Source organism: Heliangelus exortis, chromosome 1, assembly GCF_036169615.1.
Source record: "Heliangelus exortis chromosome 1, bHelExo1.hap1, whole genome shotgun sequence".
NCBI classification, from domain to species: domain Eukaryota; kingdom Metazoa; phylum Chordata; class Aves; order Apodiformes; family Trochilidae; genus Heliangelus; species Heliangelus exortis.
Window position 1 is genome coordinate 59,516,095 of NC_092422.1, and position 27,698 is coordinate 59,543,792.

At 44.3% G+C, this 27,698-nt stretch overlaps 1 protein-coding gene and 1 long non-coding RNA gene across 2 annotated transcripts; one reads left to right on the forward strand and one right to left on the reverse strand.

The window, feature by feature from the left end:
* Positions 1-4,719: 4,719 nt before the first annotated feature.
* Positions 4,720-27,698, reverse strand: LOC139796376 (uncharacterized). Its single transcript, XR_011725981.1, has 2 exons — positions 27,537-27,698; positions 4,720-6,547 (listed from the first exon to the last, which is right to left on the reverse strand). It is a non-coding gene; the product is annotated as an uncharacterized lncRNA (long non-coding RNA).
* Positions 8,990-21,717, forward strand: CHAMP1 (chromosome alignment maintaining phosphoprotein 1). Its single transcript, XM_071744274.1, has 2 exons — positions 8,990-9,276; positions 17,999-21,717. The coding sequence occupies exon 2, from the start codon at positions 18,060-18,062 to the stop codon at positions 20,925-20,927; it is 2,868 nt and encodes a 955-aa protein (XP_071600375.1). The 5' UTR covers positions 8,990-9,276; positions 17,999-18,059; the 3' UTR covers positions 20,928-21,717.

Genomic DNA, 27,698 nt, shown 5'->3' on the forward strand with positions numbered 1-27,698 from the left:
AATGTTACATAGAAGTTGCAATTGCAGGATTTGGCAAACTTATGGTACATAAACATTCTGCACTTCTATTTGTTAAAAAATAAACACACTTGAATGTAAACTACAAACTATTATTTTGTAAGATCTAGGCCAAATTCTGCCCTCTGATGTAGGCACATTTATATAAAATATATATATATATATGTAGGTATATACATATATATATATATGGAGCACATATATATATATGGAGCACATATATATATATGGAGGTATATATATAAAAGTGTGTGTGTGTATATAGCTTCTTTTGGTTTCAATGATAGGTGCGTGTTTCCAGAAGGGCAGAACATGTTCATTTAGCTTTTATGGCTAAAAATTTCTCAGCTGTCTGAAACAAAGACCTGCTCTGTCATTGGAGTTAAATAGTAAAATATTAATTTATTTTTACATCCTGTTTATTATTTAGCATAACATCTAATTGTTCTAGAATCAGAACTTATTTCTTGTATTTTCACAACTATTAAGCATTAAATAAAAGCAAGGAGATTTTGACTATGATTCTGAGAAATCATCTGCAATTTTAATTTAATACTTAATTAAAAATTAAGTAAGATTCTGTGCTACTTGTTATTCTTTAGAAGCAGAGACAACTACAGTTGAGAAAAATTTTAATATCAAGCTACATAAAGGAGCTGCCAACCTCAATTACTTCAAGCTTAAGTAAAACTGCTCTTAAAGAATCATTTGCTTTTAGCTCCATCTAAAGTTTATCAAGTTTGCCAAGTTTATCCTGACTTCAGAGAAAGGATGTTTTCCAGGAGTCCTGGATGAGTTGGGGCAGAAGCTGGGTAGCATTAGCATGGGGGAAGCTTTCCCCTCAGTGAAAGAGCCCAGCTTAGTGCAAGGAGGAGGCTTTCCAGGGAAGTTCTCCAGCAGCAGTGCTTGACAGAGCTGAGATCTTCACCAGACAAGGGTCCACTCAAAATCAACTATTTCCCACCCCTTTGGATGCCCAGGGGAGGCTGGAGGAGAGGGTCTCACCTGTGAGAGGGACTGCATGACCAAGAAAAGCAGAGATTTAGCACATGCTCACCAGCTTGAGGTTACCTGCGCCCCGGTGCCTCGCTTATGAGCACCTTTTTATAGCATTATAGGTCACTAACACAGCTTAGTTAGCAGGTACTTAACTAAACTCTGTTTAGTTAGCAGTGATTTTCCATTCGGAGCTTCTTATTTTCCATCTTAGTTACCAGAAAGTGGATGTCAAACCTCAGCAAACAGGGCCTAAACATCTGTATCTGTCAGGCAAAGCTGCCATGCCCTATCCGACTGGAATTCCTGTGGCTCGTTTGCTTATTCTTGCTTTCTTGTGAATGCAGCCTCCTGCATAGGGGCAAAGCACCTGGCCTTTGACTTCTCTACTTACATGGAAGAAACAAGCAGGACATTTGGATTCAGACTCACAGGTGCCTGCACCATGGCTGCATCTCAAGGCCCATCCTGAGGAGCCCTGGCTGCCCTATGGCTTGGCACTCGAGGACCTCTGGGGACAACTTCTTACTCAGCCAAAACCTCTTCTGTCCACAGCCGAGGGGCCTGTGGAAGGTACCAACCACCACCAGCAGAACCTGAGCATTTTTGTAGCCATGCCACACCTGCCACAAGCTCAGGAGTGGCACCAGGAACCCAGAACACGGAGTGCTGTCCAGAGGCTCTCCACTGAAGTGTCCCAAGGAGATGAGAAGTTCCTCCTGTCAGGAGAGAAATGCCACACAAGCTCAGGAGTGGCACCAGGAACACCTGGAACACACAGAACATGGAGTGCTGTCGAGGGGCTCTCCACTGAAGTGTCCCAAAGAGATGAGAGGTGCCTCCTGCCAGGAGAGAAATTCCACTGGTGAGCTTAGTCTCTCTTTGCTGGTGGCCATCTCAGGCAATGCCAGTGGGATGGCTCAGTGCCTGTGGGAGCAGGGATGGGGTTTGGGATGGGGGCTGTATCTGTAGGGAAGACTGTGGGCTCAGGGGGCACCGCCTGCTGGAAGCAAGAACGTTCTTCATGGTACCACTGCACCATACAATGGTTGAAGCAGCTGAATACTCTTCCAAGCCTGTGCCCAAATCTCTCCTGCACAGGGATCATAGAATCATAGAATTGGCTGGGTTGGAAGGGACCTCAGAGATCATCAAGTCCAACCCTTGATCCACTACTGCTGCAGTTACCAGACCATGGCACTGAGTGCCACATCCAGTCTCTTTTTAAATATCTCCAGGGATGGAGAATCCACCACTTCCCTGGGCAGCCCATTCCAATGTCTGATCACCCTCTCTGTAAAGAAATTCTTTCTAATGTCCAACCTAAACCTCCCCTGGCAGAGCTTAAATACATGCCCTCTTGTCTTACTGGGAGCTGCATGGGAGAAGAGACCAACCCCCCCCTGGCTACCCCCTCCTCTCAGGGAGTTGTAGAGAGTGATGAGGTCTCCCCTGAGCCTCCTCTTCTCCAGGCTGAACAGCCCCAGCTCCCTCAGCCTCTCCTCATAGGATCTGTGCTCGAGTCCCTTCACCAGCCGGGTTGCCCTCCTTTGGACCTGCTCCAGGACCTCAATCTCCTTCCTGAACTGAGGGGCCCAGAACTGGACACAGGACTCGAGGTGTGGCCTCACCAGGGCTGAGTACAGGGGAAGAATCCCTTCCTTGGACCTGCTGGCCACGCTGTTCCTGATACAGGCCAGGATGCCATTGGCCTTCTTGGCTACCTGGGATGCAGCAGGGATGCAGCCTGGTCCCCTCACCAGGCCAGCCAGGCAGGAGCAGCCTGCTGCTGTGCTCATTTGTTCCTCTATGCTTCTCCTGAGGACACCAAATAAATGCAGACTCGCAGCCTTCTTACAGGCAGTGGCATGAAAGCTTCATCACAACAGTAGCCCTGTTTTGCAAATTCAGCTTTGCTGAAAGGAAATACAGCATCCCTGTGGAAAGGGATTTGTGTCTGGTTACCTCACGGCTGACTCTGGTGCCAACTGTTTTCTTGCTTTTAAAATACAGTGCTCTAAATTTAATAAAAAATGTCATCAGCTTGATAGCTTTCCTGAATGGCTGCTGCTCTCTTTCTTACCAAGTCCTGAGGTCATCAACATTTAGCAACATGGAAATCAGCCTATCAGTCAAACTGGAATTGGGCTCCAGTCTGTCACAAATTATTGTGTTATGGGAAACCAATGTGGAACATAAATATTCAGCAAAAAAACTGTATTCGTGCCTGTTGCTGTTTTTACAAGAAGCTTACTCAACTCTAAAACACTGTACTGACAACTTCACATGCAACTTTTAACCAAATTTAGCTGCTGCTTTAAATTTAAAATTGAAAGTCTGTAAGCTTTTTTCAGAGAATTTGTGGAGGTTGATGTGGCTCATCTCCCCAGCTGTGGTGAGCCAGGACTGCTCTTTAAGCTCCAGGAAGTTTTTCTGCTGGACTCTATTTTCAGTATTAGTCCCTGAGTGGCCCAGCCAAAGGTGAGAAAATTTAACAGGACAAAATCACTGACTATACACAAAATTACACTGAACATCAAAATAAAACATAATTTTAAAAAAACAAAAATCAAACCCCACCAACTAATTTAGTACTCCTCTCTAGACCAGATGTAATATAGAATGTAAAATATCAGCAGGAAGTCTGCCTTGTGAATTGGTGGTGCTCTTTGAGTCTTACATGATGAGAGTAGAAACTTCAACTTCTCCAGTCATTATTATTATTTTTTTAATAACTGTTTCCTTTGAAAGTAAGAGTATGTCAAGCAGATGGGAAACCTACCGAGCCTTATCTGATAATTTCTAAGTGACTTAAAACAACCTCCTCTGTCTTCTCTGCATCCACTTGGGCTTTTCACTGAAGTTCATCAGCTTCCTCAAGACTGAAAGTGCCATCTTCTTACCAATAACTCCCTTTGAGAGAGGTTTCTCTCTTAGTATTTTAATGCTCTCCCAAATCTCCTCACTGCTGCATAACTCAAAAATAAATGTTTTCCAGATGTATTTCACTATTTACACTTCATTAGGCCACATCCTGATCTCCTAACACATCCCATTTGCATATCACACCTTCAACTATGTAAATATCATCAGAGGCTCATTAGTGCTACATATATAAATATTATTTTGCTTCAGATGGCCACAAGCACAGAAGATGTCAGACTGCAGTTATAAATGCAGTATTCTTTGTCCAACTCCAACTAGCAGCCGCGATTAGAAAAATGAAGTACTCTTCAAAAGGGTAGAAATTAACTTTAGAGAGGGGTTAGGTGCTGGTACAAAAAGATGCTCCACAACCCATCCTTGCCCTGCTCTAAAGGGTTTGGCTGTCCCTGCATTTCCTGGCTTGACCTCAGACCTCTTCCTCAACCACAGACTCATCAGTAAGGGAACAGCCCAAGCCCACCATGGCTCCCAGCTCCTGGCTCACCATCCCTTTCAAATGCATCCCTGCTGCTCCTGTACCTGCTGCTGCAGGGAGAGGACTTGCTCCAATGACAGCAACGTTATTTAATTCAGAGTTGGGTGTTCTTCCTCCCCTCCCCTGAAAAGCTGCAACTCAGGACACTCTATTAACAGGAAATGGAAGACTTCAGAGAGGTAATTTAGCCCTGCACACAATGCAAAGCCCAAAACAATTTAAAAGGGAACATTAAATGGGGGTTAATAAAAAATGGAAATGCTTCCACAGATGAGTAGATTCAATATTGTTTGCTTAATTTATTAACACTATCCTGTGATACAAACACTGAAGTCTGTTAAGTAGTGAAAATGTAGAAGTTCCTTATTTAATATCAAATACCTAAAAAGAAAATGCTTGTAAACATGTTACATAGGGTAGAAATGTATTCACTAGGTATTTAAGACACGTTTCCAATACCCTGATTTCTCTGGAGCTACAGTGCTGGGTAACAGATTTACTGTGTTTATTACAGTCATTACTTTGTAATAAGACTGAAGAGGCAATTCCAGAAAGTAATTCAGAGGCCTACAGGAAGAAATAGAGTGAAACAAAATAGCTGTCTTGTATGATTATATGGCATGCTTTTAAACTGTGGGCATTTTCACTGAGAAACTTCATGGATGAAAATAGTAATTTTTTACATCTTCCTTTGGAAAAAAAAATATTAACTAGAACTGCAAACTATATGCAAGTATCTCTCACATAAATAACAACTAAAAGGGGGAGACATGAAATTTTAGAATAATTTCATTAATCAAATGAAACCCCTAGATGTGGAGAAAAAAAATTCTTAAGTTAGGAAAAAAAGATTTAACCATACAGTATGAAAAAGTCTCAATTACTAGCTAAGAGGACTTCTAACACTGTAGGTATTCTCTGTTTGCTAGTGCAATGCTTGCTCTGCAACTGCTGATTCAGGAAAAAAAAAAATCTGTCTGGAGTTCATCTCATTGGGGAAAAACTTCTCTTTGCTAGGTCGAAAGGAAATCCTCCATCTACTCCAGGTCACCCAGAGAAATCAACAGCATAAAAAAAGAAGTTCACTTAGTTTGGCCAAGAAGAAAGGTAGCAAATGGGGTACACCTGATTAGTTTGGAATAAAAAGAAGTGCTTGATTCCACACTCAATGGAAATTATTAGATAAACTACAGAAGCTGGAAATTAATACAAGAACTGCTAGGTAAGTGAAAGAGCTGGCAAACCAGAGAAGGACAAAAAAAAAACTCAGGGTGAAATGAGAACCACAGATGGAAACAGGTTATTAGCTGGGTTTGGGCTGACTTTACACACTATGTCCATCCATGATCAAGGTAGGAGTCAGCACCTGGAGTAACAAAAACAAGTTAAAATCTGATAGTGCAAAAAGCAAATACCATGCTAGAGGCCCGAGTAGCAAGAATTCTTTTAATTAAAGACAAGGATAGAAACAACCACTTATTTTTTAGGTCAATCATGGGAAAACCACAATCCACATTACGTGGTGCTTCTGTAAAAGTCAGTCACTGTCCTCGAGTGTGTCAGGCAGAGTATGTCCCAGAGAGCCAGAGGAACCCTACACCTGTGCAGCATGCTCTCCTGAGACCCCCCCTGGTACACCCAAAAAGCTGCTTGTCCCTCCTCAGGAAAGATGCTTTCACACTGCAGGAGGGAAGAGGTCAGAACAAAGAGGGAGGGAAGACCAAGCAAGTTCTGACTCCCCAAGAACACATCACAAGGGAGATGGCTGAAACGAGGGAACAAGGAGGGTATGTTTGAGCTAAAGGGCACTCCTGGCACAGGAACAATGAATATATATCCTACAGCCAACAAACATATGTTCTACTCTACAGGAAATCCAGAAAAATCAAATCCGATTCTGTTTCCACTTTTAACCTTTGTGGTATGTGTCCTCTGAAGTGGTTTTGGAGCTGAAAAAAACGTGGTGTTTCAGACAAATAACAGTCTCACCACTACTTCAGTCACAGTGAGCACACAGAATTGACTAGAACAGAACAGAACATGCTGTGTTCTGCCTAGAGTTACACCTAACAAGCTATGACCTAGCTCTGAGGGGTCCATCCAGGAGAGCAGCTCTCTGCAGAGCAGGTCCCAGACCCATCCAGGGGCAGCTACAGGCACAGCTACACCACCACCCAGGCAGGGAGTGAAGGTCCCAGGCTGGGCTGAAATACCCAGCTCAAATGTTCCCTGGGTTCTTGGCAGGAGCACAGTGTGTGGGGATCCCAAGGGAGGCTGGTCCCCACCACTGAGACCCATGAGTGCTCCCAGGACCCTGGCAGAAGTCACCCTGCACTGCTTACAAGCTCACCTTAAGGCAATGATATTTAAACCACTTGGGAAATCAAGTATTGGGCCAGAAAGACCTCTGCTCTGAGGGAGTACTGATGTTCTCAGGCTCTTTTGTTTTACTATGTTTTCCCAAGAGAAACAGCTCAGGCATTTCTAAAAATGAGCATGAGGAGAAAAAAAATTCCACAGGAAAATGAACAGGTGTTGCTCACCTCAAGAATATTTGCAACTGTTACGCTGAGAAGCGGGTCCTGCTGTGGCTTGATCTTGGAGCCTCTCTAGTTTCAGAGATGTTGGATTATGCCATCCTGTGGAAATTTGGCTAAACTGGATGAACTTTCAAAAACTGCATTTGATGCACACTTTTCGCAAATTTGTTAAGATGGTCAAATAATCTCAAAAGAACCCACAGCTCTGACCCCCATCAGAAGGTCATCAGAAGGCCTCTTATCCACAAAGTGAGAGAGCCAATGCCTAGGCTGGGACATAGCTACTCATTCAAGCCCTTCTTCTGGAGCAGAGCTGGGGAGAAATCTCAGAAGATAGGACAACCAGGCTGGTGAAGGGACTCGAGCACAGATCCTATGAGGAGAGGCTGAGGGAGCTGGGGGTGTTCAGGCTGGAGAAGAGGAGGCTCAGGGGAGACCTCATCACTCTCTACAACTCCCTGAAAGGAGGGGGTAGCCAGGGGGGGGTTGGTCTCTTTTCCCAGGCAACTCTCAGCAAGACAAGAGGACACGGTCTCAAGTTGTGCCAGGGGAGGTTTAGGTTGGACATTAGAAAGAATTTCTTTAGGGAGAGGGTGATCAGACATTGGAATGGGCTGCCCCGGGAAGTGGTGGATTCTCCATCCCTGGAGATATTTAAAAAGAGACTGGATGTGGCACTCAGTGCCATGGTCTGGTAACTGCAGCGGTAGTGGATCAAGGGTTGGACTTGATGATCTCTGAGGTCCCTTCCAGCCCAGCCAATTCTATGATTCTAAGAGACTTCTTCAGCATGGGGAAGGAACAGGTAGGAAGTATAGTATAGAGTAGAACAGAACAGAATGTTTGCAGTTGGAAGAGACCTACAGTGATCACCTAGTCCAACTGCTTGACCACTTCAGGGCTGACCAAAAGTTAATGCATATTGTTCAGATGCCTCTTAAAGACTCATGAGTTTGGGGTATTAATAACCACTCTAAGAAGCCTATTCCAAAGCCTGATCACCCTCTCTGTAAAGAAATGCTTCCTAATGTCCAGCCTGAACCTCCCCTGGCACAGCTTTGAACCATTCCCACATGTACTATCACTGGATCCCAGAGAGAAGAGCTCAGCACCTCCCTCTCCACCTTCCCCTCCTCAGGAAGCTGAAGAGAACAATGAGGTCGATCCTCTGCCTCCTCCAAACCAGACAAAAAGCACGAGTAACCACCCAGATGAGATCTCCTAAGCTGAACCTTACCCCGGGACACCACAGAGCCGAACGCTGTGGCAGTCACACCCGAGGGAGAGCGTGTTCCTTGCGCTTTGCCTCCCGCTCCCCGGGGACCCCTCCCCGGCCCACTTCAGCCTGCTGGGCGGCACGGAGCCCCGGTCCCTCTCCCCTCTCACACGCTGGAAGCCTGGAAGCCCCGACCCGAAGCGGCCCAACCTTTCCCGCCGCCTCTCCCCAGCTCTGCGGGCTGTCCCTCTGCCTAACACGGACTCGCCTACCTCGCTCGCCCGCAACCCCGGCCGAGAGGAAGCCCGGAGGCGGCCCGAGCGTGCTCCCGGGGCTGCGTTACAATTCCCCTCCGCCCAGGAACGACCGGGACCGCTCCCTCCGCAGGGGATGTTGGCGGCGGGACACCGCCGGGCCTCGGCCCCCAGCGAAACGGAACAAGAAGAAAGCGACCGAGCCGTGACGAGGGGCCAAAGGACTCCGCTGGAGCGCGGCCTCCGCCACCCTCTGCCCGCCCCGGTTTCCAACCCCCAACGCCTCTCAACGGCTGCACCGGGAGGAGACCCTCCGGTGCACGCAGCGCCCCCTGTCGGGCGGGCGGAACGCGGAGAGCTGGCGCCGCGTCCCGGTCCCGATCCCGATCCCGATCCCGGAGGAGGACGAAGGGGGAAGGAGAGTAAGCACCCTGGAACCCCCACTCCCTCCGCCGGGATCGCGGCTCATCACCACCACCGCGCCCTGCAAACCCCTACCCCCCGCCTCCACCTCCCACCGGCGGGGGGCGAGGCCTCGCTCGTCGCCGGCGCTTCCGGTTGGGCGGCGGGCGGGCCCGGGGGAGCGATAAAGCGGCCGCTATTCGGCCGCGCGCCTCCTCCCCCAGCCCCCCTCCCCCCCCCCTTCCCGCCCCGCTTCGCCTCCCCCCCCCCTCCTTTTTTTTCCCCCTCCCCGCCCCCCGCACGGCCCGAGCCCGCGAGCGCTGCCGGTCCGGCCTGCTGCCGTCACCGCCATTGGCGGGGGTGCGCACGGCTCCTCCCCCCCCGGCCCGGTTCGGCCCGGCTCGCCACCGCCCTGGAGGTGCTTCAACGGTGAGTGCGGGCTGGGGGGAGCTCCCCCTCACCCCCGCATCGCTCCCGCCGCCGGCGCACGCACAGAGCGGAGCGGCCGCCCGGGGCCCGGCCCGCTCCCCTCCCCCTGGGCACCGGGCCTGGGCCTTCCCCTTGTCCAGCCCCCGCCGCGGCGTCGCGCCGGGGAGCGGAGCGGCCCTTGGGGGTTTGGAGGGCTGGGTTGGGGTAACGAAGGCGGGCAGCGCTCGGTTGCCGGTGCCGGGAAACAAAACCGGCGGGGGACGCAAGCGGTGCCGCCGCGGCCCGGGAGGAGAGAGAGGGGAGGCGGGGGGCAGAGCGCTCGGCGAGACGGGAATCACGGAATGGTTTGGGTCGGAAGGGACCTTAAAGATCATCTTGTCCACCCCCCCTGCACGGGCAGGGACACCTCCCGCTAGGGCAGGTTGGTCAAGGCCCCATCCAACCTGGGCTGGAACACTCGCAGGGCGAGCGGCCCCGGGAGAACGGGCAGGGGTGAAACGGGCTGGCTGTCCGGGGACGCCCAGTCCGCAGACGCCCCCTCCCCGAAAGAAAGTTAAGCAAAGGCCGGGAGAGTGCGGAGCAGATGGAGCAGACGACGAGTTCTGCCTCCCTCATCGTGAAACGCTGACCGATGCCTGAGGAAAGCGAGTTCTGCACGGCCGTGTCCCTCCCGGGGCTGCCCTCTGCACTCGTGACAGCTGCAAGGTGGGACCGCATCGCCTGTGAGACCGGCGAGACAGCTGCAAACCAGGGAAGCTGTGGCTGCCCCCTCCCTGGAAGTGTTCCAGGACAGGTTGGATGGGGCTTTTGAGCATCCTGGTCTGGTGGGAGGTGTCCCTGGCTGTGACAGGGGGCTTGGAACTAGATGATCTTCAAGGTTCCTTCCAACCCAAACCATTCTATGATTCTTTGTCACTGGGTTGCTGCCTTACCTCATTAGGGATGGATGAAGTGAGTATACCTTAGTGGTATTTTAGAGGTGACTCCTGAACTGAAGGAGGGTCACTTGTGCTACCTGCACTCACTTTTTTGGAGCCTGTAGGTCAGCAGAGGGAGTGGTTGCCTGTAGTAGTTGGTACAGGTCTTAGAAAGACTTGATGCTTGACTGTGTATATGGGATGTTAACTGATGAGCATTCAGCTCTCTTAAAAACGAGAGGGGTAACTGGAAGCTTGAGTTCTGAGTTGATTATTATTGATTAATACAGAGATGCTGGATTTAATTTTTATTCTCTGTAAGTTCTCCTTCAACTTGATTTGCTTTTGAGATACTGGAAATGAAATTCTTTGTCTGGCATCACAAGATTCACAGCCATAATGTACGTTTCCTGACAGCCTGTGTGCTTCAGTAGGTACAGTGGCTCTTGGTTTTGGGGCCATTTTTGGAAGGCATCTATGCACTATTATGAACATGGAATTAGAAAGCCTTATATCTGGAGAAGAGGAGGCTCAGAGGGGAGACCTCATCACTCTCTACAACTCCCTGAAAGGAGGGGGTAGCCGGTGGGGGTTGGTCTCTTTTCCCAGGCAACTCTCAGCAAGACAAGAGGGACGGTCTCAAGTTGTGCCAGGGGAGGTTTAGGTTGGACATTAGAAAGAATTTCTTTAGGGAGAGGGTGATCAGACATTGGAATGGGCTGCCCAAGGAAGTAGTGGATTCTCTGTCCCTGGAGATATTTAAAAAGAGACTGGATGTGGCACTCAGTGCCATGGGCTGGTAACTGCAGTGGTAGTGGATCAAGGGTTGGACTTGATGATCTCTGAGGTCCTTTCCAACCCAGCCAATTCTATGATTCTATGATCAGAAGTACAATTTTTCTTACCCTCAATCTGCCATAGGTATGTTGATATTACTCTGTAGTTATTGTTAGATTGTGTATTATAAAGTAGTGTTGCTATGTAGACTTGTCATTCTCTTGGTGAAGGTGGAAACCTTGCAGGATGGCTGCAGTTCTGTCCATTTCATGTTTTTTAAGTTGTCTGCATGTGCATCGAGTATTGTCACTGTCCACTTTTATTTTGACTTGAACCTTCCCTGGAAGCATGGGACCATGTAACACAGCTGTTTCCTGCCTGGATCTGGTGTCTCATGTGTTCTCACAGAGTACCTCACCATTTCAGTGACCGGTCCAGTCAAGGTGTTAGTTCCTTTTTTCAGGTGTGTAATTTTTAAAGGTTTGATCATTGCTGACAGAACTTAGGCTGTATAGATGGGCAGGTAGCCAGGAGTTTGGTTGTGAGGATGCAGTCAGATTCCTGTGAACACCTCTGGATTAGCAAGATCACAGCACTGCCTGTCTTGTTCGTGTGTGTTGGAAGTGACCCTCTCAGCTGCTGCAAGTGCCTGCTCTGCTGCACTGAGGGGATGTTTGTGTGCAGCCCCCTCTGGGAGCTAGACACTTTCTTTTGCCAGTCACAACACAAAAACATAGCTTCAAGAGAAGCATCGTGTTGCCACCAGATTGCCATTTATTTTTTGGCACTGCAAGAACATGTCATTTTTCCTTTTGCTTAAACACAGCAATAGTCTGGATCTGTTCCTGCTAGTAGAGGCAAAGATGCAGCTGTTTCCAGCTCTTTTGTGCTGGGAACACACTGTACCATCTTCAATGATAGAAGCTGAACTGTTTGGCTACAAGAAACTTAGAAGGCTGATGAAGATGAACAGCCATCCTTCAGTGACTGGTAGAGGGGATCCAATGTGGTTGTAGGTAGACACAGAGGGCTTTCTTCTTGTGGGCTTTTCTAGCTGTGCTGGCATCATTGGTGTATGCTGCATGCCCTCATTCTCTGCTCATGTCTCACAAAGCTTGGTTCTTTATCAAGAGGAAAATACATATAGGTCCATCTGCCAGTGAGGACCAGGATGGTCTGATTTTGAAGAATATGATAGACTTGTTGCTGTGGTCTGAAATTCCACATGTCATATGAAAGCATCCTATAGTTTTCTGTGTGCACAGGCAGTCTATCTCCTATCTCCAGTCTAGCCTGAAACTCTTCATTGGTTCCCTGCAGTACTGCCTCATAACAGTCACAGCTCCTTCTCTGTAGAAGAAAAAAAACCTGTGTGCAGTTTTGGGCACCACAGTACAAAAACAACGTAGAGTTAATAGAGAGTGTCCAGAGGAGGGCTATGAGGCTGGTGAAGGGTTTAAAGGGAAAGCCATATGATGAATGGCTAAAGGCCCTTGTTCTGTTCAGAGTGGAGGAGACTGAGGGGAGACCTCATCACAGCTTACTGCTTCCTCACTATGGAAGGAGGAGGAGCAGGCACTGGACTCTTCTCGGTGGTGACCAACAATAGGACCTGAGGGAATGGTAGGGAGATGTGCTGGGAGAAGTTCAGGCTAGATATTAGGAAAAAGTTTTTCACCCAGAGGGCAGTTGAGCAATGGAACAGCTTTCCCAGGGAAGCAGTTATGGCACCAACCCTGCCCAAGTTCAAGAAGCGTTTGGATGATGCTTTCAGGCACATGGTGTGGTTCTTGGGATGCCCTACACAGAGACAGGAATTGGACTTGGTCCTGATGGGTCTCTTCCAACTTAGCAGATTCTCTGGTAATGTAGAATGTGTTTATTTAAAATAACCTGAAATGGTTAGTAGATGTCTAGCTACAAAATTGGAATAGTGCTGAGAAATGGAGACATCTTGGTAACTGCCAGGGTCAGTGTTGTGTTATTCCATGTGTGGATTCTTTCTTTTACACAGTATCTCTCTCACATTTCTATGACTAGGATGTTTTTGAAAGGCTGTAGGAATTATGGCTTGATCTGTAGTGAGATCCTTATGGATGGTGCATTCCATACTGTCTGGGAAGGTACCAGGAGCTTTGGCTGCTCTGTGCATTAGCTTAGGACTGCTATTGCTCAGTCTTAACATGAGCTGTGATGGTCTGGAGTAACATGAAATTATTTTTTGTTTTGATCCACAAGAACAAAGTCCAACCATCAAAGGTCTGGTGCAAGCATAACCTCTTATTGGACAGTTGGCACATTGGAAAGTATGGGGAATATGTTGCCAGGCAATAGAGGGGGAGAGGAAAAGAAGATACAAGAAAAGAACAGAGAAGAGAGAGAGAGAGAGAAGAGTAAGAAAGTGGGAAAGAAAGAGAGAAATGGGCGAGAGAGTCAGAGTCACCACCAGGGGTCCAGCTGTCTGGTGAGTTTTCTTCAAGATGGTGTTCTGATCCTGGACAGGACCTGATGCTAGACAGTGGTGGGTCAGTGTAGGACAACACCAGCATGGACAGCCATATATACCCCTAAATTCCTTTGTTCCTAAGGGGAGCTGTCAGTCAGCTGCTGCAGAAGCCAGGTTCATTAGCATCAGTACAATCAAGGTGTCTCCCCACCAGCGCTGCCTGGGGGGGACTTCCATCTGACTCATCAAAGCCTTCAGTGCATCTTTGCCCACTACTCCCAAGCCAGGTTCATTAGCATCAGAACAATCAAGGTGTCTCCCCCCACCCTAGCCATGGCTATTCACTTTTAAATTGTCTTTTGAGGCAAAGAAAATTCCAATCATCGAGATCATCAGTGGAATCTCCCATGAGCTCAGCAGAGATTGTTGATGCTTTTTGACTGTACTCTGTGGCTGCAGATCCCAAGTTCAGAACCAGCAGTTATGTCATTGCCTGTTGGATTTTTGGGCACTTCTTTCTGCTAAATTATGACTGGCCTTTGGGATGCTGAGAACAAATCAAGAAAAGTAGTGGTGGTTGTTCTTTTCTCAGGTGTATATGGGTCCTCATTACTGATCCCTTTCCACTGTTGTTTTTCTGTTTTTCTTGCTGCAGAGGAGATTATGGCAAGAACTGCTATGCAGGGCACAGAAGCTGGTGAGAGGATCCTCAGCATCTCTGTGGAGAGGGCTGGCTGTAGGAACCTGTAGACAGGCATGAAAAAAGGCAAATGGGGTGAGGTGCTTGATGGAGCAGTAGTAGAGTCTGGTAATCCCACTGCTGAGATCTCTGGGTGCCTTCAAGCAGGCTTTAACCTGAGTGATGAACATTGATCTGTGTCATTTCAAGTGAGTAAAAGAGTTGGTGCTCATCTGTTACTGTACTTGGTACCTGTGGATATAGTGAGCTTGTCTGTTCAGGTAGATTTTAGTGGGAATCTTTTTATCTCAGGAAGCCTCTAAATGAGTCTTGCTGGCCTTAAGCTAAAGTTTAGTGTTGCAAACTCCAGAATCGTTGAATCTTTAGCACTTTGTGTTGAAGTGGAGACTGGAGGCGGACCCAGGACTGAGCATAAACTTTGGACTTCAGGCTTCTGCTTCAATTACAGTGTGTTTGCAGAATAGCTAATTAGTTCTGTTTGGCTCTATCTGTTTTTTTCCAGGGTTGCAGCCATGAAAAGTGAGAAAATTAGGAGGGAATGCAGAAATAGTGGTTAAGGTATGTGGTGTGCTTTGCAGACGTGGAAGAGGCAAGCGGCACACAGCCTCAGCTATAGCTGCTGTGGCATGACACGTGCTATAAATTAATTTTAATAGGGGCAATGATGAAGTGTCCTTTTTACAAAGGACAGCAGTTACCTGTACTTGGATGAATGACAGCTTGTTTGTCTCTCCTGGGATTCTTTAGGCTTAGGAGATACTCTTGTGACCACCTGCCTTCTGTATTTCATGGGTGACCTGTCTCTTATGACAACGTAATCTTCATGCAGAAGTTCATACTTTCTCTCAAAGGGCTTCAGACAATCAGAACTATGTTTAGATTTTAGTATTTGGTCAAGTTCTATACAGTTCACATGGAGTGTCCTGCCAGTTCAATAACACCAGTTATTGTCCTTACCCTTGTTATGGGTTTGAGTTTTATGGGTATGAGTGCAGAGTTAGTTCCCACTGATGTCTGATGTTGCCCAGGGAAGTTGTGGCTGCCCCCTCCCTGGAAATGTTCAAGGCCAGGTGGGCTGGGGCCTTGAGCAAACTGGTCTAGTGGCAGGTGTCCTTGCTCATGGCAAAGAACATGATCTTTTAGGTCCCTTCCGACCCAAGCCATTCTATGAAATAAAGCATTTACACAGAAGGAGCATGGTCAGTCTTTTTTAGTGTTGCCAAAAAGATGCCACTGAGCACAGAGTAACATCACTGTTCCTCCAGGTCCAAAGCCCTAGGGACATGATTATTAAGTATGTGGTTTTTAGTCTGACTGGCTCTGCTGGGGTGGGACTGTTTTCCATGCTGTTCCATTGGCTTTCACCCAAGTAGGCAAGGCAGTATCCAGTACAAACCAATGATGCAGGAGCTGATGGCAAAGAAACATGGAGCAGAGTTATTTGTGTGACAGACCTGAGTATAGAGAAGGGCAGTAATCAGAACAATGTAGAGACAGTGGCATTTGAGCTCAAAGTGAGAAGGGATTAGGGGGCTTTGACAACAAAATTTTACAGATTAGCTATTCTGGTGTATGCTAAGTGAACCAGCAACATTTCAGAGTTTATGCCTCAGGAAGTGTTTCAACAAATTGAAATCAACAGCACAAGTTAATGGTGGTGCAGCCCAGTTCAACTTTGTTACTTACCCAACAGCTGCTATTCTAAAACTAGATTTACTATTCCATGGTGTCATGGTCTAAGGTGCTGCTATACCAAAGAGATTTCTTTCTTAGTAGTGTGCCTCAATTAAACAGGGATTTCAGCAGAAGAGGCAGTTTTTTTAGTGTTTGCCAGCTGCAGTGTGCCGAAATTATAAAATTAAAAAGAATGAGTGACATCAGTGTGAGAGAAAGCACCACCAACTCTTGGTGTTATTTCTTTTGCCAGAGGCTTAAATGTCAGCCTTTCAGTGTCTGGCAATGACAAGGAGGAAGTTCCTTTAACTTCTTCAGTTCCAGAATAACCTCCTGGCTAAAAAGCTTAGTACTAACTTGGACATTTGTGGAACGGAGCCAGGGACTGTTGCATTTGGAAGAAAATGGAAATTACCATTGTAAAGTATGATAGGACTTAATAATAAAAGGAGAGGATAGGAGGTGAGTTGAGATATAGTTGAGAGAAGTCAGTTACAGAAGACTCCAGAAAGGGCAACAATTAGGTAATATGTAAAGAAGAGGGAAATTATGAAGAGGGTAGAAGTGATAGCCTGGTCAACTTAGTTTTGTTTTTTGTTAGTTTTGGTTTGGTTTGGTTTGGTTTTCCTGTATCCTTTAGCAGCACTGTCTCTGCCCCTAATCCAAAGCACCTCACCACTGTAGTGTTTAATTCTCATCTCATTTTCCCTAACTACAAGCTGAATCAATCACTGCTTGTTCTGCAGGTTTTAAACTATATGCACAGTGACCAGGTATGTACTGATTACAGGCTAAACAGAGCCAGGATCTGCTAAGCAAAATGTTCAGCCTCAAGTGGAGGCATTTCTTTCATTGTAAACTCAGTTCCTGATTTTCATGAAACTTGTGGAAATTTTAAATGAGACTGGATTGCTTTGTCCACTTTGATTGACAGAGACTGTAGGGCAGTGTGTTTGTGTAAGCCTCATTTCCATAAGAAACCAGGGTAAAAATGCTTTAGGAATAAATTAAGAGTACTTGCTTTGGTTACATATTTTTAGATTAGCTGTTAGATTGATATGTATTAGATGGGAAAAATGTTAAAATGACACAAAAATTAACAGTGTGTCTTATAAGACCCCCCAGATTAGGTTGGTATTTCAGCATGATAATTTAATTTGAAACTGCAAGAAAAAAGCCCATAAATTTCACATAAATATCCAAATACTCCTTTTCATCATAGATATACCTCCCACATTTACTTGAAAGTTACTAGCAGAATTATTACAATTGGTTTTCTGCTTATTGTAGTTATTAATCTGGGAAAATCCTGTTGGAAATAGTGGGATCTAGCTAAATCATTAAAAATTATTAGCATTTCAGGTGCTACCTTTCTGTGTTGTGGCTTTTGATGTTTGGTTTTGTTGTTTCTTTTTAAAGTCTTACAAAACCAGTAATTTTGGGAAATTTTTCTTTTTCCTTGGGGTGAGGCAAACAATATGAATACAGAGGGCTGTCAACTACACAAACTGAAAAAAAAATGGCACTGCTGTTTTCTTTAAGTAGTATTTTCTGTTGGTACTAGGGCAGGAGATGAATTAATGGATGGTTTCATAATGAATAAAGTCTTTAATAGCAGAGAGGGTTTTGTTTTTCGTGCAGTTAGTGAAAGGAAAAGTGTTTTGTAGATGAAAACAAAGCCTAGGCTTTAGGCTGCTAATTTCTTCTTGAAGGTTTTTTTTTTTTTGTCCTTGTCAAAACCAACTAATTTGTTTTGAACTTGTATGATGAAAATAAAGTTTTGAAATGGCTTTATCTCAGTGTCACTGTTTCAAAGTAATTTTTTTTCCAGTTTACAAATATAATGTAAATAGAACCATTTCAAATATGGTAAGAAAAGACAACTGAGAAAGCAAGTCACATTTGTCAAATGAAATATAAACTTAGCTTTTCATCACCTGGGTTCTGTTTTTATCATTTGCTTACAGCTGGGTTGTTTGGTTTTTTTTTACATAGATAGGAAGGCCTGTTGTTAAATGTAAGCTTTGTTTTTCAAATTCTTCTGATGTAAAATGATTTGCAGAAGTTAGAGACAGCTGTATTTGGATTTCTTTGTGAAGTAGTTAGTACCTGAAGATACATGTTGTAAGATGGATGAGGAAAAAAGCATGTGTGGTTACTTCAGAATGAGAAAACGTAACTATACTGTTTTTTTTCCCCTTATTGCAGGAACTGAAGCTTCTGCTTGAAAGGGTGCAGTGCTGTGGAAAGTCTTACTGACCACAGAAAAATGGACATGTTGCAGATACTGCGTAAAACCACAGAAGGCTTAGAATGTGATCACTGCAACTTCAGAGGAACGGACTATGAAAGTGTACAAATTCATATGGGTACCATACACCCAGAGTATTGTGATGAAATGGATGCTGCTGGTTTGGGTAAACTTATATTTTATCAAAAAAGTGCAAAACTGTTTCACTGCCACAAATGTTTCTTTACCAGCAAGATGTATTGCAACGTGTATTATCACATCACATCACAACATGCAGCACCTGACAAGTGGAAAGAGGCACGGAAAGAACAGGTAGAAGGAGATTCAGATCCCTCCAAAAAAAGCATCACATCGGAGCCACAGAAACCTGCCCTTTCCCCTGAGTCATGCAAACCTACCCTTTCTCCTGAACTCTCCAAATCTGAACCTGTTGTTTCCCCCAAGCTTCAGAAATCATCAGAGTCCCCAGAGCCCCAGAAGTCAGCACAAGCTACTTCCTCAGAACCAGAGAAGTCAGCCCGGAGCACATCCCCAGATCCTGAGAAGTCAGCCCAGGGCACACCTCCAGATACAGAAAAGTTAACCTCGGCTGCATCCCCAGGCTCAGAGAAGCCATCCCCTGCTGTGTCTCCTGACCCACAGAAGCCATCCCCTGCCATGTCCCCCGACCCACAGAAGCCATCTCCGACTGTGTCCCCTGACCCCCAGAAGCCAGCCCCAGCTGCATCTCCAGAGCCCCGTCGCCATTCCCCAGGAGTGTCTCCAGAGCCCCGGCGCCATTCCCCGGCGGTGTCTCCAGAGCCCCGGCGCCATTCTCCCGCCGTGTCACCAGAGCCCCGGCGCCATTCTCCTGCCGTGTCACCAGAGCCTCGCAGATACTCTCCAGCCGTGTCACCGGAGCCAAAGAAACCTACTCCAGCAGTGTCCCCTGAACCACGAAGGTATGCTCCAGCTGGGTCTCCCGAGCCTCGGAGGCATCCTTCCCAAATGCGAAGGCCTGCTTCTGCTGCTTCTCCGGAAAACCGCAGGCCCGCTCCTGCAGTTTCGCCAGAATCGTGGAGACCTGGTCCGACTGTTTCCCCTGAGCCGTGGAGATCTACCCCTCATGAGGTGCAGAAATCCACGGTTTCTCCCTGGGCTCCAAAGCCTTCCATGTCAATGTCTGTAGAGTCCCGGAGGTCTGCCCCTGAGTCCCGAAGGCCTGGCCCCGTTGTGTCGCCAGAGCCTAGGAGGCTCTCTTCTGATTCGTGGAAATCTACGTCCTTTTCTGAATCCCAAAAGTCTACTCTTGTTTCTTCTGAGCCATGGAAACCCATCTCATCTGTTTACCCTGAAGGGTGGAAACCTGTTCTGTCCCCTGACACGTGGAAGCATTCTCCCCCTGTTTCTCCTGAGCTTCGAAAGTCTAGTCATACTGTTTCCTCTGACTCTTGGAAGGCTTCTTTCTTCCCTGAAGTCCGTAAGCCTGGTGCTTCGGTATCTCCTGAATCTTGGAAACTCTCCGAGTCCCGAAAATCAATGTTTTTTTCTGAAACTCAGAAATCCACTTCTGCTGCTTCCTCTGAGATTCAGAAGCGGGCTCATTTTACTGAACCTCGGAAAAGAGCTCTCTTCCCAGAGTCTCGTAAATCTAATCCAAGTGTTTCTACTGATGTCCAGAAACGTGGTGTCTTTTCTGAGCCCCAGAATCAGGTGTCTACTTCTGCTGTTTCTACTGAAGGTCAAAAACATGCCCTGTGTTCTGAAGGCCAGAAATCTGCTCTTGTTTCTTCTGAAGTCCAGAAGCACACCCTATTTTCTGAAGCCCAGAAACTTGCTTCCATTTCCTCTGAAGTTCAGGAGCCTACTTCCTTTCCAGAGTCTCACAAATCTGTTTCTCCTGAAATTCAGAAACATGGCTTCTTTACTGAGTCCCAGAAACCTACTCCTTCTATTTCTCCTGAGACCCCCAAACAAGCTCTTTATACTGACGCCCAGAAATCTGCTGTCTCCCTTGATCTTCAGAAGCATGCTGTATATTCTGAGATGCAGAAACCTGCTGCTGCTTTATCCTCTGATGTCCAGAGACGTGCTGAAACTACTGTGTCTTCTGAAATCCAGAAGAACATCCTGTTTTCCGAGCCTCACAAATATGCTCACAGTTTTTCCTCTGAGCCCCAGACACCTAGTGAGTCTGGTGAGAGTGACTTCCTTTCACACAGTTTAGATGATCAGAAACCACTGGATGATTTATTCTCACAGGATGAACAATCAATGTTAGCCAAAGAATCACCAGAAGACCTGTTATATTCTTGCCCAAAAAAGAAGCCCAAGAGGGAAAACCAGGAAAACTCAGATTCTGAACTAAATAGCAGCGAGTGTGGAAAACTGGAGATGGACTCGATGGAGATGAAGGAGCAAGAATCCAACAGTGATCAAGAGCCATATGATATGGAGTCATCTGATTACAGCAAAGAGAGCAAAATAGATGCAACTATGCCCATGCAGCCACAGTGTGTGCTGCAGTTTACTGAGGAGAAAGAAGCTTTCATCTCTGAGGAAGAAATAGCAAAATACATGAAGCGTGGCAAGGGAAAGTATTATTGTAAAATCTGTTGCTGTCGTGCAATGAAGAAAGGTGCTGTCTTGCACCATTTAGTTAATAAGCATAACGTTCAAAGCCCATACAAATGTAAAATATGTGGCAAAGCATTTCTCTTGGAGTCTCTTCTTAAAAACCATGTTGCTGCTCATGGTCAGAGTTTGTTGAAGTGTCCACGTTGTAATTTTGAATCAAATTTCCCCCGAGGCTTTAAGAAACATTTAACCCACTGCCAAAGCCGTCATAGTGATGATACACCGAAAAAGCACATGGACACCCTTGAACCACTTGAAGAACAAATTTAATCTGGTTTTTTTCCCTTGTGCTAGGAAAGCTGAATTTACCGAAGTGTTCAAAACTGTTGCTGTATGTTAACCAAGTAGTTTAGCTGATCTGACAAGTCAGAAGATGCATGGTTTATTGTACTATGTTTAACTTGTCTTATGGCTGTATTACTGAAATGATTTACTTTCAAAAGTAATTTTAAATACGTGTTCATGTCTTTGTATTACCCATCGGTAGAGTCATATTTTATTTTTCAGATGTACTTACGTTTTTGAAACCAAAATGAATACAAATTAGTTTTGTAAAGATTTGTAAAACATACAAACAATTAAGGACTGAAGTGGCAAGCAATCCATATATTCCCGTGAAGACTGAACTTGTTTCTTCACATTTGTGAGATGTCACATTTTTAAAAATGTTTTTACTAAGTTCTCAGAATTAAAATTCTCGCCAGATAGAATGTGAATGCACCAGACATAAGGAGCTACCAGTGCTTCTGGAATAATTGTGCCCTGAGGTTGTAATTTGAGTGTATAGTCATTCATTGGAAATTTATTGCAGTCAATTCTCTGACTTACTTGTCTCAGATTTAGAAGCATCAAGGTACTTATTTTGTGATTCTGTATTTTAGCCATGTTTTAAGCATGTACTAATGTACATTAAATTGATGGATTAATGTCAGACTGTGTATAGCTCAACACTTTCTCTTGATGATTCAGATGTTTGTAATGTCAGAAACCCCTCAAATTTCTTGTATTTGTTGAAATGTTATGCTTTGATCTTTTAACAATAAAAAGAAGCCCAACCTGACATTGTCCTTTTTTCTTTTCTTTCAAAATCCAGAACAAAATCTTTCATGTTGAACATACTGTCTTTTAAGTATATGGCAAGAGGAGATGCAGAATAATCCTGGAGTTCTGCACTGAACAATTCAGCTTCCCAGTAACCAGCATGTGAAAGTGATGTTCATCTAAATTCCCCCTCTCCTTCAGAAAAGCACATCAGATATAAGTGAGGGAAAACATGGAAAACAGGAATTTATGCACTGTTACTTAGCATGCTTGCTTTTGTGCTATATGCATATTAACTGTTCAGAAAACATAAGGACTTTATAATTGCACTTGAGTATAGAATTTAAGTGGAGTTAGTACAAGGAAAGTTTGTCTCCTCAAGCTAAATTATGCCTAGGCTTAAGCTGATGTGAATATTAACTTAGAATAGGAAGGTGATATTAAATAAATAATTTTAAAATCACCACATGTAACCTATAGAAAAGCTTCTTGTTTATTTGATGGAAGCCTATGTCTGGTATCTTTTGTGTTTCACAAGGATTTACCTCCCTGGAAGGAATGAAAAAGATTTTTTTAGCTCTGCTCTTAGGTGACAACTCTGTGTTGCCTATTAAGACCAAGCTTTCCCCACAGAGTCCTCTCACACAGGACCAAATGCACTCTCTGACACTAAGTCAAGTGCCCTTTGTTTCATTTCATGAGGTCCTGGCTATAATTCTAGAATTAATTTTTTTTCCTAGGAGACGATAGATTAAGATTAATCTAATAAAGAGCACTTGACTACTAAGGCACTGTGAGTGTATGTAGTCTAACATAGTATAAAAACTGCTTTTCTCTTCTGCTATCATTTCATCACCCTTGTCATAATTATCTGGTTAAAAATGCTGTTTGAATAAATGAAGAAATCAGGAAAGGATTTTTTTGTTGTTTTTGTGCAAAGGTACTTGTTCCTCACTTCTGTGTACCAGGTAACTTCTTTGATTTCTGACGATCCGCCATCAGGGTCCGATGCTATTTCTCTACACAGTTTTTTGCCAACTGACTACTTGATTCTTTCATCTTGATTTACAGCTGTCAAAGTGTACTTCACAACTTCTGGACATGAACTTTGCAAGTGCCCTTTGATGTTAATGCATTTGATCTCTCTAAATCCAGATGTGATGGCTACTTTCCAATTTCTCTTAGTACAGAATTTTGTCAAAGCCTTGTTTAAGTGTGAGGTCATTTCTGGTAGGGTTTTTTTTTGTGTGTGTGTTTGTTTGTTAAGACTAAGCATTCTTTCACCATTCCTTAACACAATGCTACTTTGAGATCCTTAAGATGTGTAGGAGGATCTGCTGGAATCTTAACTGGTTTAACTCATTTTTCTAAGGAACTGTAGGACTCCAGTAGGCAAATCAGATGGGGAATTTACTGTTTGCTTTTCAAACAAGTCTTAAGTGCAAGCAGTGGTCATCAAGCGAGTGAAGTGCTTCCAAGATTCACCAGAAAGTGAAAGAATTGACTTGAAATATGCCTAATGTTATCTGCCCTTGGGTACACTGTAGAGTAACTTCAGTGGAAATTGTCACTGATTTTGTTGATGTGTTAAGGAGTATGAAGCAAATGCAGGGGTCTGCAGTTTCCAGAAACTGCTGCCTATCAATCACTGGGGCATTTTATCAAAGCCCTCAGTGACCATCTCACCCATTCATGTTCTTTAGCACAGGAACCCTTTGGGATCAGCACTGTGTAGTTCCAACTTCAGGTTTCCTTTGGAGCTGGAGTTTGGTTGGGAAACAACATGATCAGGTCAGGAGAGATTGTCACTGGGGCAAACAAAAAGGGAGTTTACTTACAGTTCATGAATTTCAGGTAACTGCTGTTCCTTCCCTCTTTGAATGAACCCTATGGCTGCTTCTGCCTAAGAAAAATGGAATTTCATACCTTAAAGATTCAAATTTTTTTCCTTTCCCAATGGGCTATGCTGAAAAATGCAGACAAAAAGATGACCAAATACAGTTTATACACAACATGAAGTGGTTCATAAGTAATGCATACAGCTAAGAAGCAATTACCTTGGTAAAACTTGAGAAGTGACTGAAGTGACAATTAAGCATGGACATTTTATGGCTTTTTTGTAATACCCTTACATTTTATTTCATCATGCTCAAGAATAATCTTGGGACTGGACAGCCGGTTGGATACAACTAAAATTCCTTTCCTTATATTTTTAGAATAATGTATTTGTATATTAGTACATTGCTTACTTAATCTCACGACCTTACAGAAGCAGAAAATTGTAGAAAATACGATTATTGAAAGTTTCCCTATGGATTAATGGTTTTGTACTTGGGAGGGTGGTTTTATTCATGACTGTGCAGTGATGTAGAACAGCCTGCTCATATCTTACTAACATGAGTGCTCTGAGGTCACTACAACCATTGCTATGCTCTTATTAATGTATTTTCAAAAAGAGAAGAGAAAGGAAAATGTTGAACTTCCAAAATGCTGTTAGTGGCCTGTTCTGAAGAAACTTACAAGTTTCAGTCAAATAATTCCATTCCTGAAGTACAAGCATGTAAGAACATTTTTGTTTAATTTTTATGCAGAGTGGGAAAGGTTGCTCAAGAAAGGATCAAACCTAGATAAATCAATTTAAAGCTTTAAGAATGCAAAATTTAGGAAAGTTAATGTGAAACTGAAAAGCTCAAGGTGCAGTTTTCTACCTGAATTCTAACCTTGCTGTTTATGTTTTGAAAGCATGATTATATACTCTTAAAATATGGAGTATATATTAATCTTTCACAGCATATGTAAATGTAATACTTTGTATTTCCTTTAGGTTTGCATGACTTAATTTAATGTGTTTAAAAAAACCCAACCAAACACAAAACAAAATACACAAAAACAAAGCAAAACCCCCAACCCCCAGTTTCTGAGGGATTTTTTGGACAAAAGAGAAGCAAAGAAATTGTTCTTTAATTAATAGCATTACCCAGCCAGGGTTGCCTCATGGGTGTTTATCAGTTTTCTCTGAAAATCCCAATCATAAGCATCTTATGTATAAGTATTTAGTAAAATTTTAGGAACTTGAGAAGGAGTTAACTGCCTATCATGTGTATATAAATAACTTAAATTTATTCTGTGGTTTATTACTTCCCATGTCCTGTGGCTGCAGTTCAGTGTAATGAAGAGGGAAGTTAACTAAAAGCCAATAGAAGTAATTAACTCATGGCAGCACAAAGGTCCATGAATATTCATTTTCTCTGCTTCCCAAATACTAAAAAACTAGTATTTTTGCAATGACAAATAATATGTTAATGAAAGTCAGTATAGTAAGATGATTTCCTGACTTTGGGGTATATAATAGATACATTCTCTGGTATAACACAATAATCAACTGAAAGTTCTCTGCATTTTCAGGAGTGTTTTTGTTATATGGAGTCATAGGATGGATAGGGTTGGAAGGGACCTTAAAGATCACCTACTTAAAACCTCTCTGCCATGAGCAGGGACACCTCCCACTAGACCAGGTTGCTCCAAGCCCCATCCAACCTGGCCTGGAACACTTCCAGGGAGGGAGGCAGCCACGACTTCCTTGGGCAACCTGTGCCAGTGTCTCACCACCCTCACAGGAAAGAATTTTGTCCTAATGTCTAACCTAAACCTCCTCTTTTCAAGTTTTAAACTATTTCCCCTTGAGGTCTCTCTACACACCCGTGTAAAAAGCAGAGTATATGTATGACTGAGAAAATGCTTCTATACCAATTTCTAGGCAGAAGATGTCAGTGAAATTGGTGGTTCCTTTTACACAGTTCCAGTCCTTGGAGAGGAATCTTTTCTGTGTAAGCTTGAAAGGACACAGGCTTGAGTCCTTATCATGCAGCATGCCTGATGGAAAGTACAAGACAGAAAATGAGAATACAAAAATATCAGAGAACACTAAAGAAGGATTTTGCTTTTCAGCTAAATTAACTCTGTCCATGTGTGCAATACAAACTTAGCTTCGCTGGTTATATGGCAAAAAAGGGTTAATAATCATATGTAACATCCAGTCACATTTTTAAAGTGCATTTTCAAAAGCATTCAGGGAGTTGAATCAAAAGTAGTCTTCTGTAAGGAACTCAGACTTATTTTCCACAAAGGCCATTTCTGTTACAGATTACAACTTCCTTTCCTTTGATGTTTAGGAAAAGATTCTTGCAAGGGTTATTACTTTCAGTAATAAATATTCTTTCTTCTTTCATCATATCTAAGAGTATCTAAATATCTGTCTAGATGTATCAGTATGTTGCTTAATCTCTAGATCAAAGAAATCATGTGGAATGAAAATCAGTAGAACGTGAATGTTAATATAATATTAATGGTACTGGCTGTTCTTGTATTAGTGAGCAATTTAATTGTGGGAAAAAATGTTGTCAATCCAAACTTGAAGACCACTGAGGATTCAATAGCAATGTTTCAAAGTAAGAATTGTGGGCACTTCAAAATTCCCTGTTCTGAGAATGAGCCTCTAAGGCAAGTATTACATTTTATTTCATTTAGTAGAAGCCAAATCAAAGTAATTTTTGCTTATTTTTATTGTCTGGCATACTTGATCAGGTATTTCTTCTGCACTGAACACTCAAAATATTAGGTCTGTTTTCTTTTTTCCTTTTTTTTTTTCTTTTTCTTTTCCTTTTTTCCCCTCCCACCAGAGCAGTGTTGCCATTCCCATTTCATAAAGATCTGACCTCGTGATTTCTTGTCAGCTCAGGGCAATATTACTGCAGCCTTTCTCTGGACAGTCTTGGCCTCTCCTTTGCATTATGTTTGCACTGTCTTCTCACCATTTTTCCTCTGTCCACTTTGCTGTTGTGCAGCCCTGCAGGGATGCAGATCAGCTTACAGGATCTGCTGGAAAAATGCTGTTTTTTCCCTTGTGTCATGGAGTTCCTCTGTCAGCCTGACTTGCCTTGCAGCTGAAAGTACTGATGCAATGGAAATGAGGGTAAGGGGGTCAGTTCTTCTGAAGGTAGAGGGCCAAGGCCAGAAGGACAGTGAGCTCAGATGGGTGTATGGGGTATCTTTGAAACTGCAGCCTGAATCACAGCCATGCTGGCTAAATTGCTCAGCAGGGATATCTTGACAACTCAGTTGTATTATTTTCTCCCACCTACTTCCTAGCTGGCAGTAGTCTGCTGGGTTGGTCTTCTCTTTAACAGCTTCTCTACCTTTCTAGTTTGTACTTTACTAAATGTTCCAGGCAGGATTCTTCCTGTGCATCGTGGAAGTGTACCAAAGCCACAAGTGACTTGCCCTGACAGAAAGAATAAATTATGTATTTGTGCTTAGTGTTTGGTTAGCTGAGCTTGGAGCCTTGGGATAATGGCTGAGATGTGCTGTTCTGTTGAAGCTGCTGGGTAGCTTATTGTGCCCAGACAGTCCTTGATGGCAACTGATGTTTATATAGGTATCAGAAATAGATTTTTTGATTCCCCACCTCAGATGCTTATACCAACATTGGCTCTTCAAAATGCACTTCTCAAACCCAAACCCTCAAGCTCCAGAGTTTGAGCAAAACTCAGTGGAGAAGCAGGAATTCATTACCAGTGGTTTCCTCCAGTGCTGCAAAAGAAAAATGAAAAATAGTTGCTCTTTTCTCTGCATACTCAGCGTTTAACTTTTTGCCTTATTTCCCCTCCATCAGCAGTTGTAGAGCTTGAATCATTGAGGTTATCTAATCCAGCCTCTCTGCAGTGAGCAGGAACATCTTCCATTAATCAGGTTGCTCAGAGCCCCAGCCAGACTGGCCTTGAATGTTGCCAAGGTAGGGACATCTACCGTGTCCCCAGGCAGCCTGTTCCAGTGTTTCACCACCCCCATAATCGAATCATAGAATCATAGAATCATAGAATTGGCTGGGTTGGAAGGGACCTCAGAGATCATCAAGTCCAACCCTTGATCCACTACCGCTGCAGTTACCAGACCATGGCACTGAGTGCCATATCCAGTCTCTTTTTAAATATCTCCAGGGAT

Excerpts from the sequence above, each read along its gene's own strand:
- CHAMP1 (XM_071744274.1), top strand. The coding sequence starts at position 18,060 with ATGGACATGTTGCAGATACTGCGTAAAACCACAGAAGGCTTAGAATGT.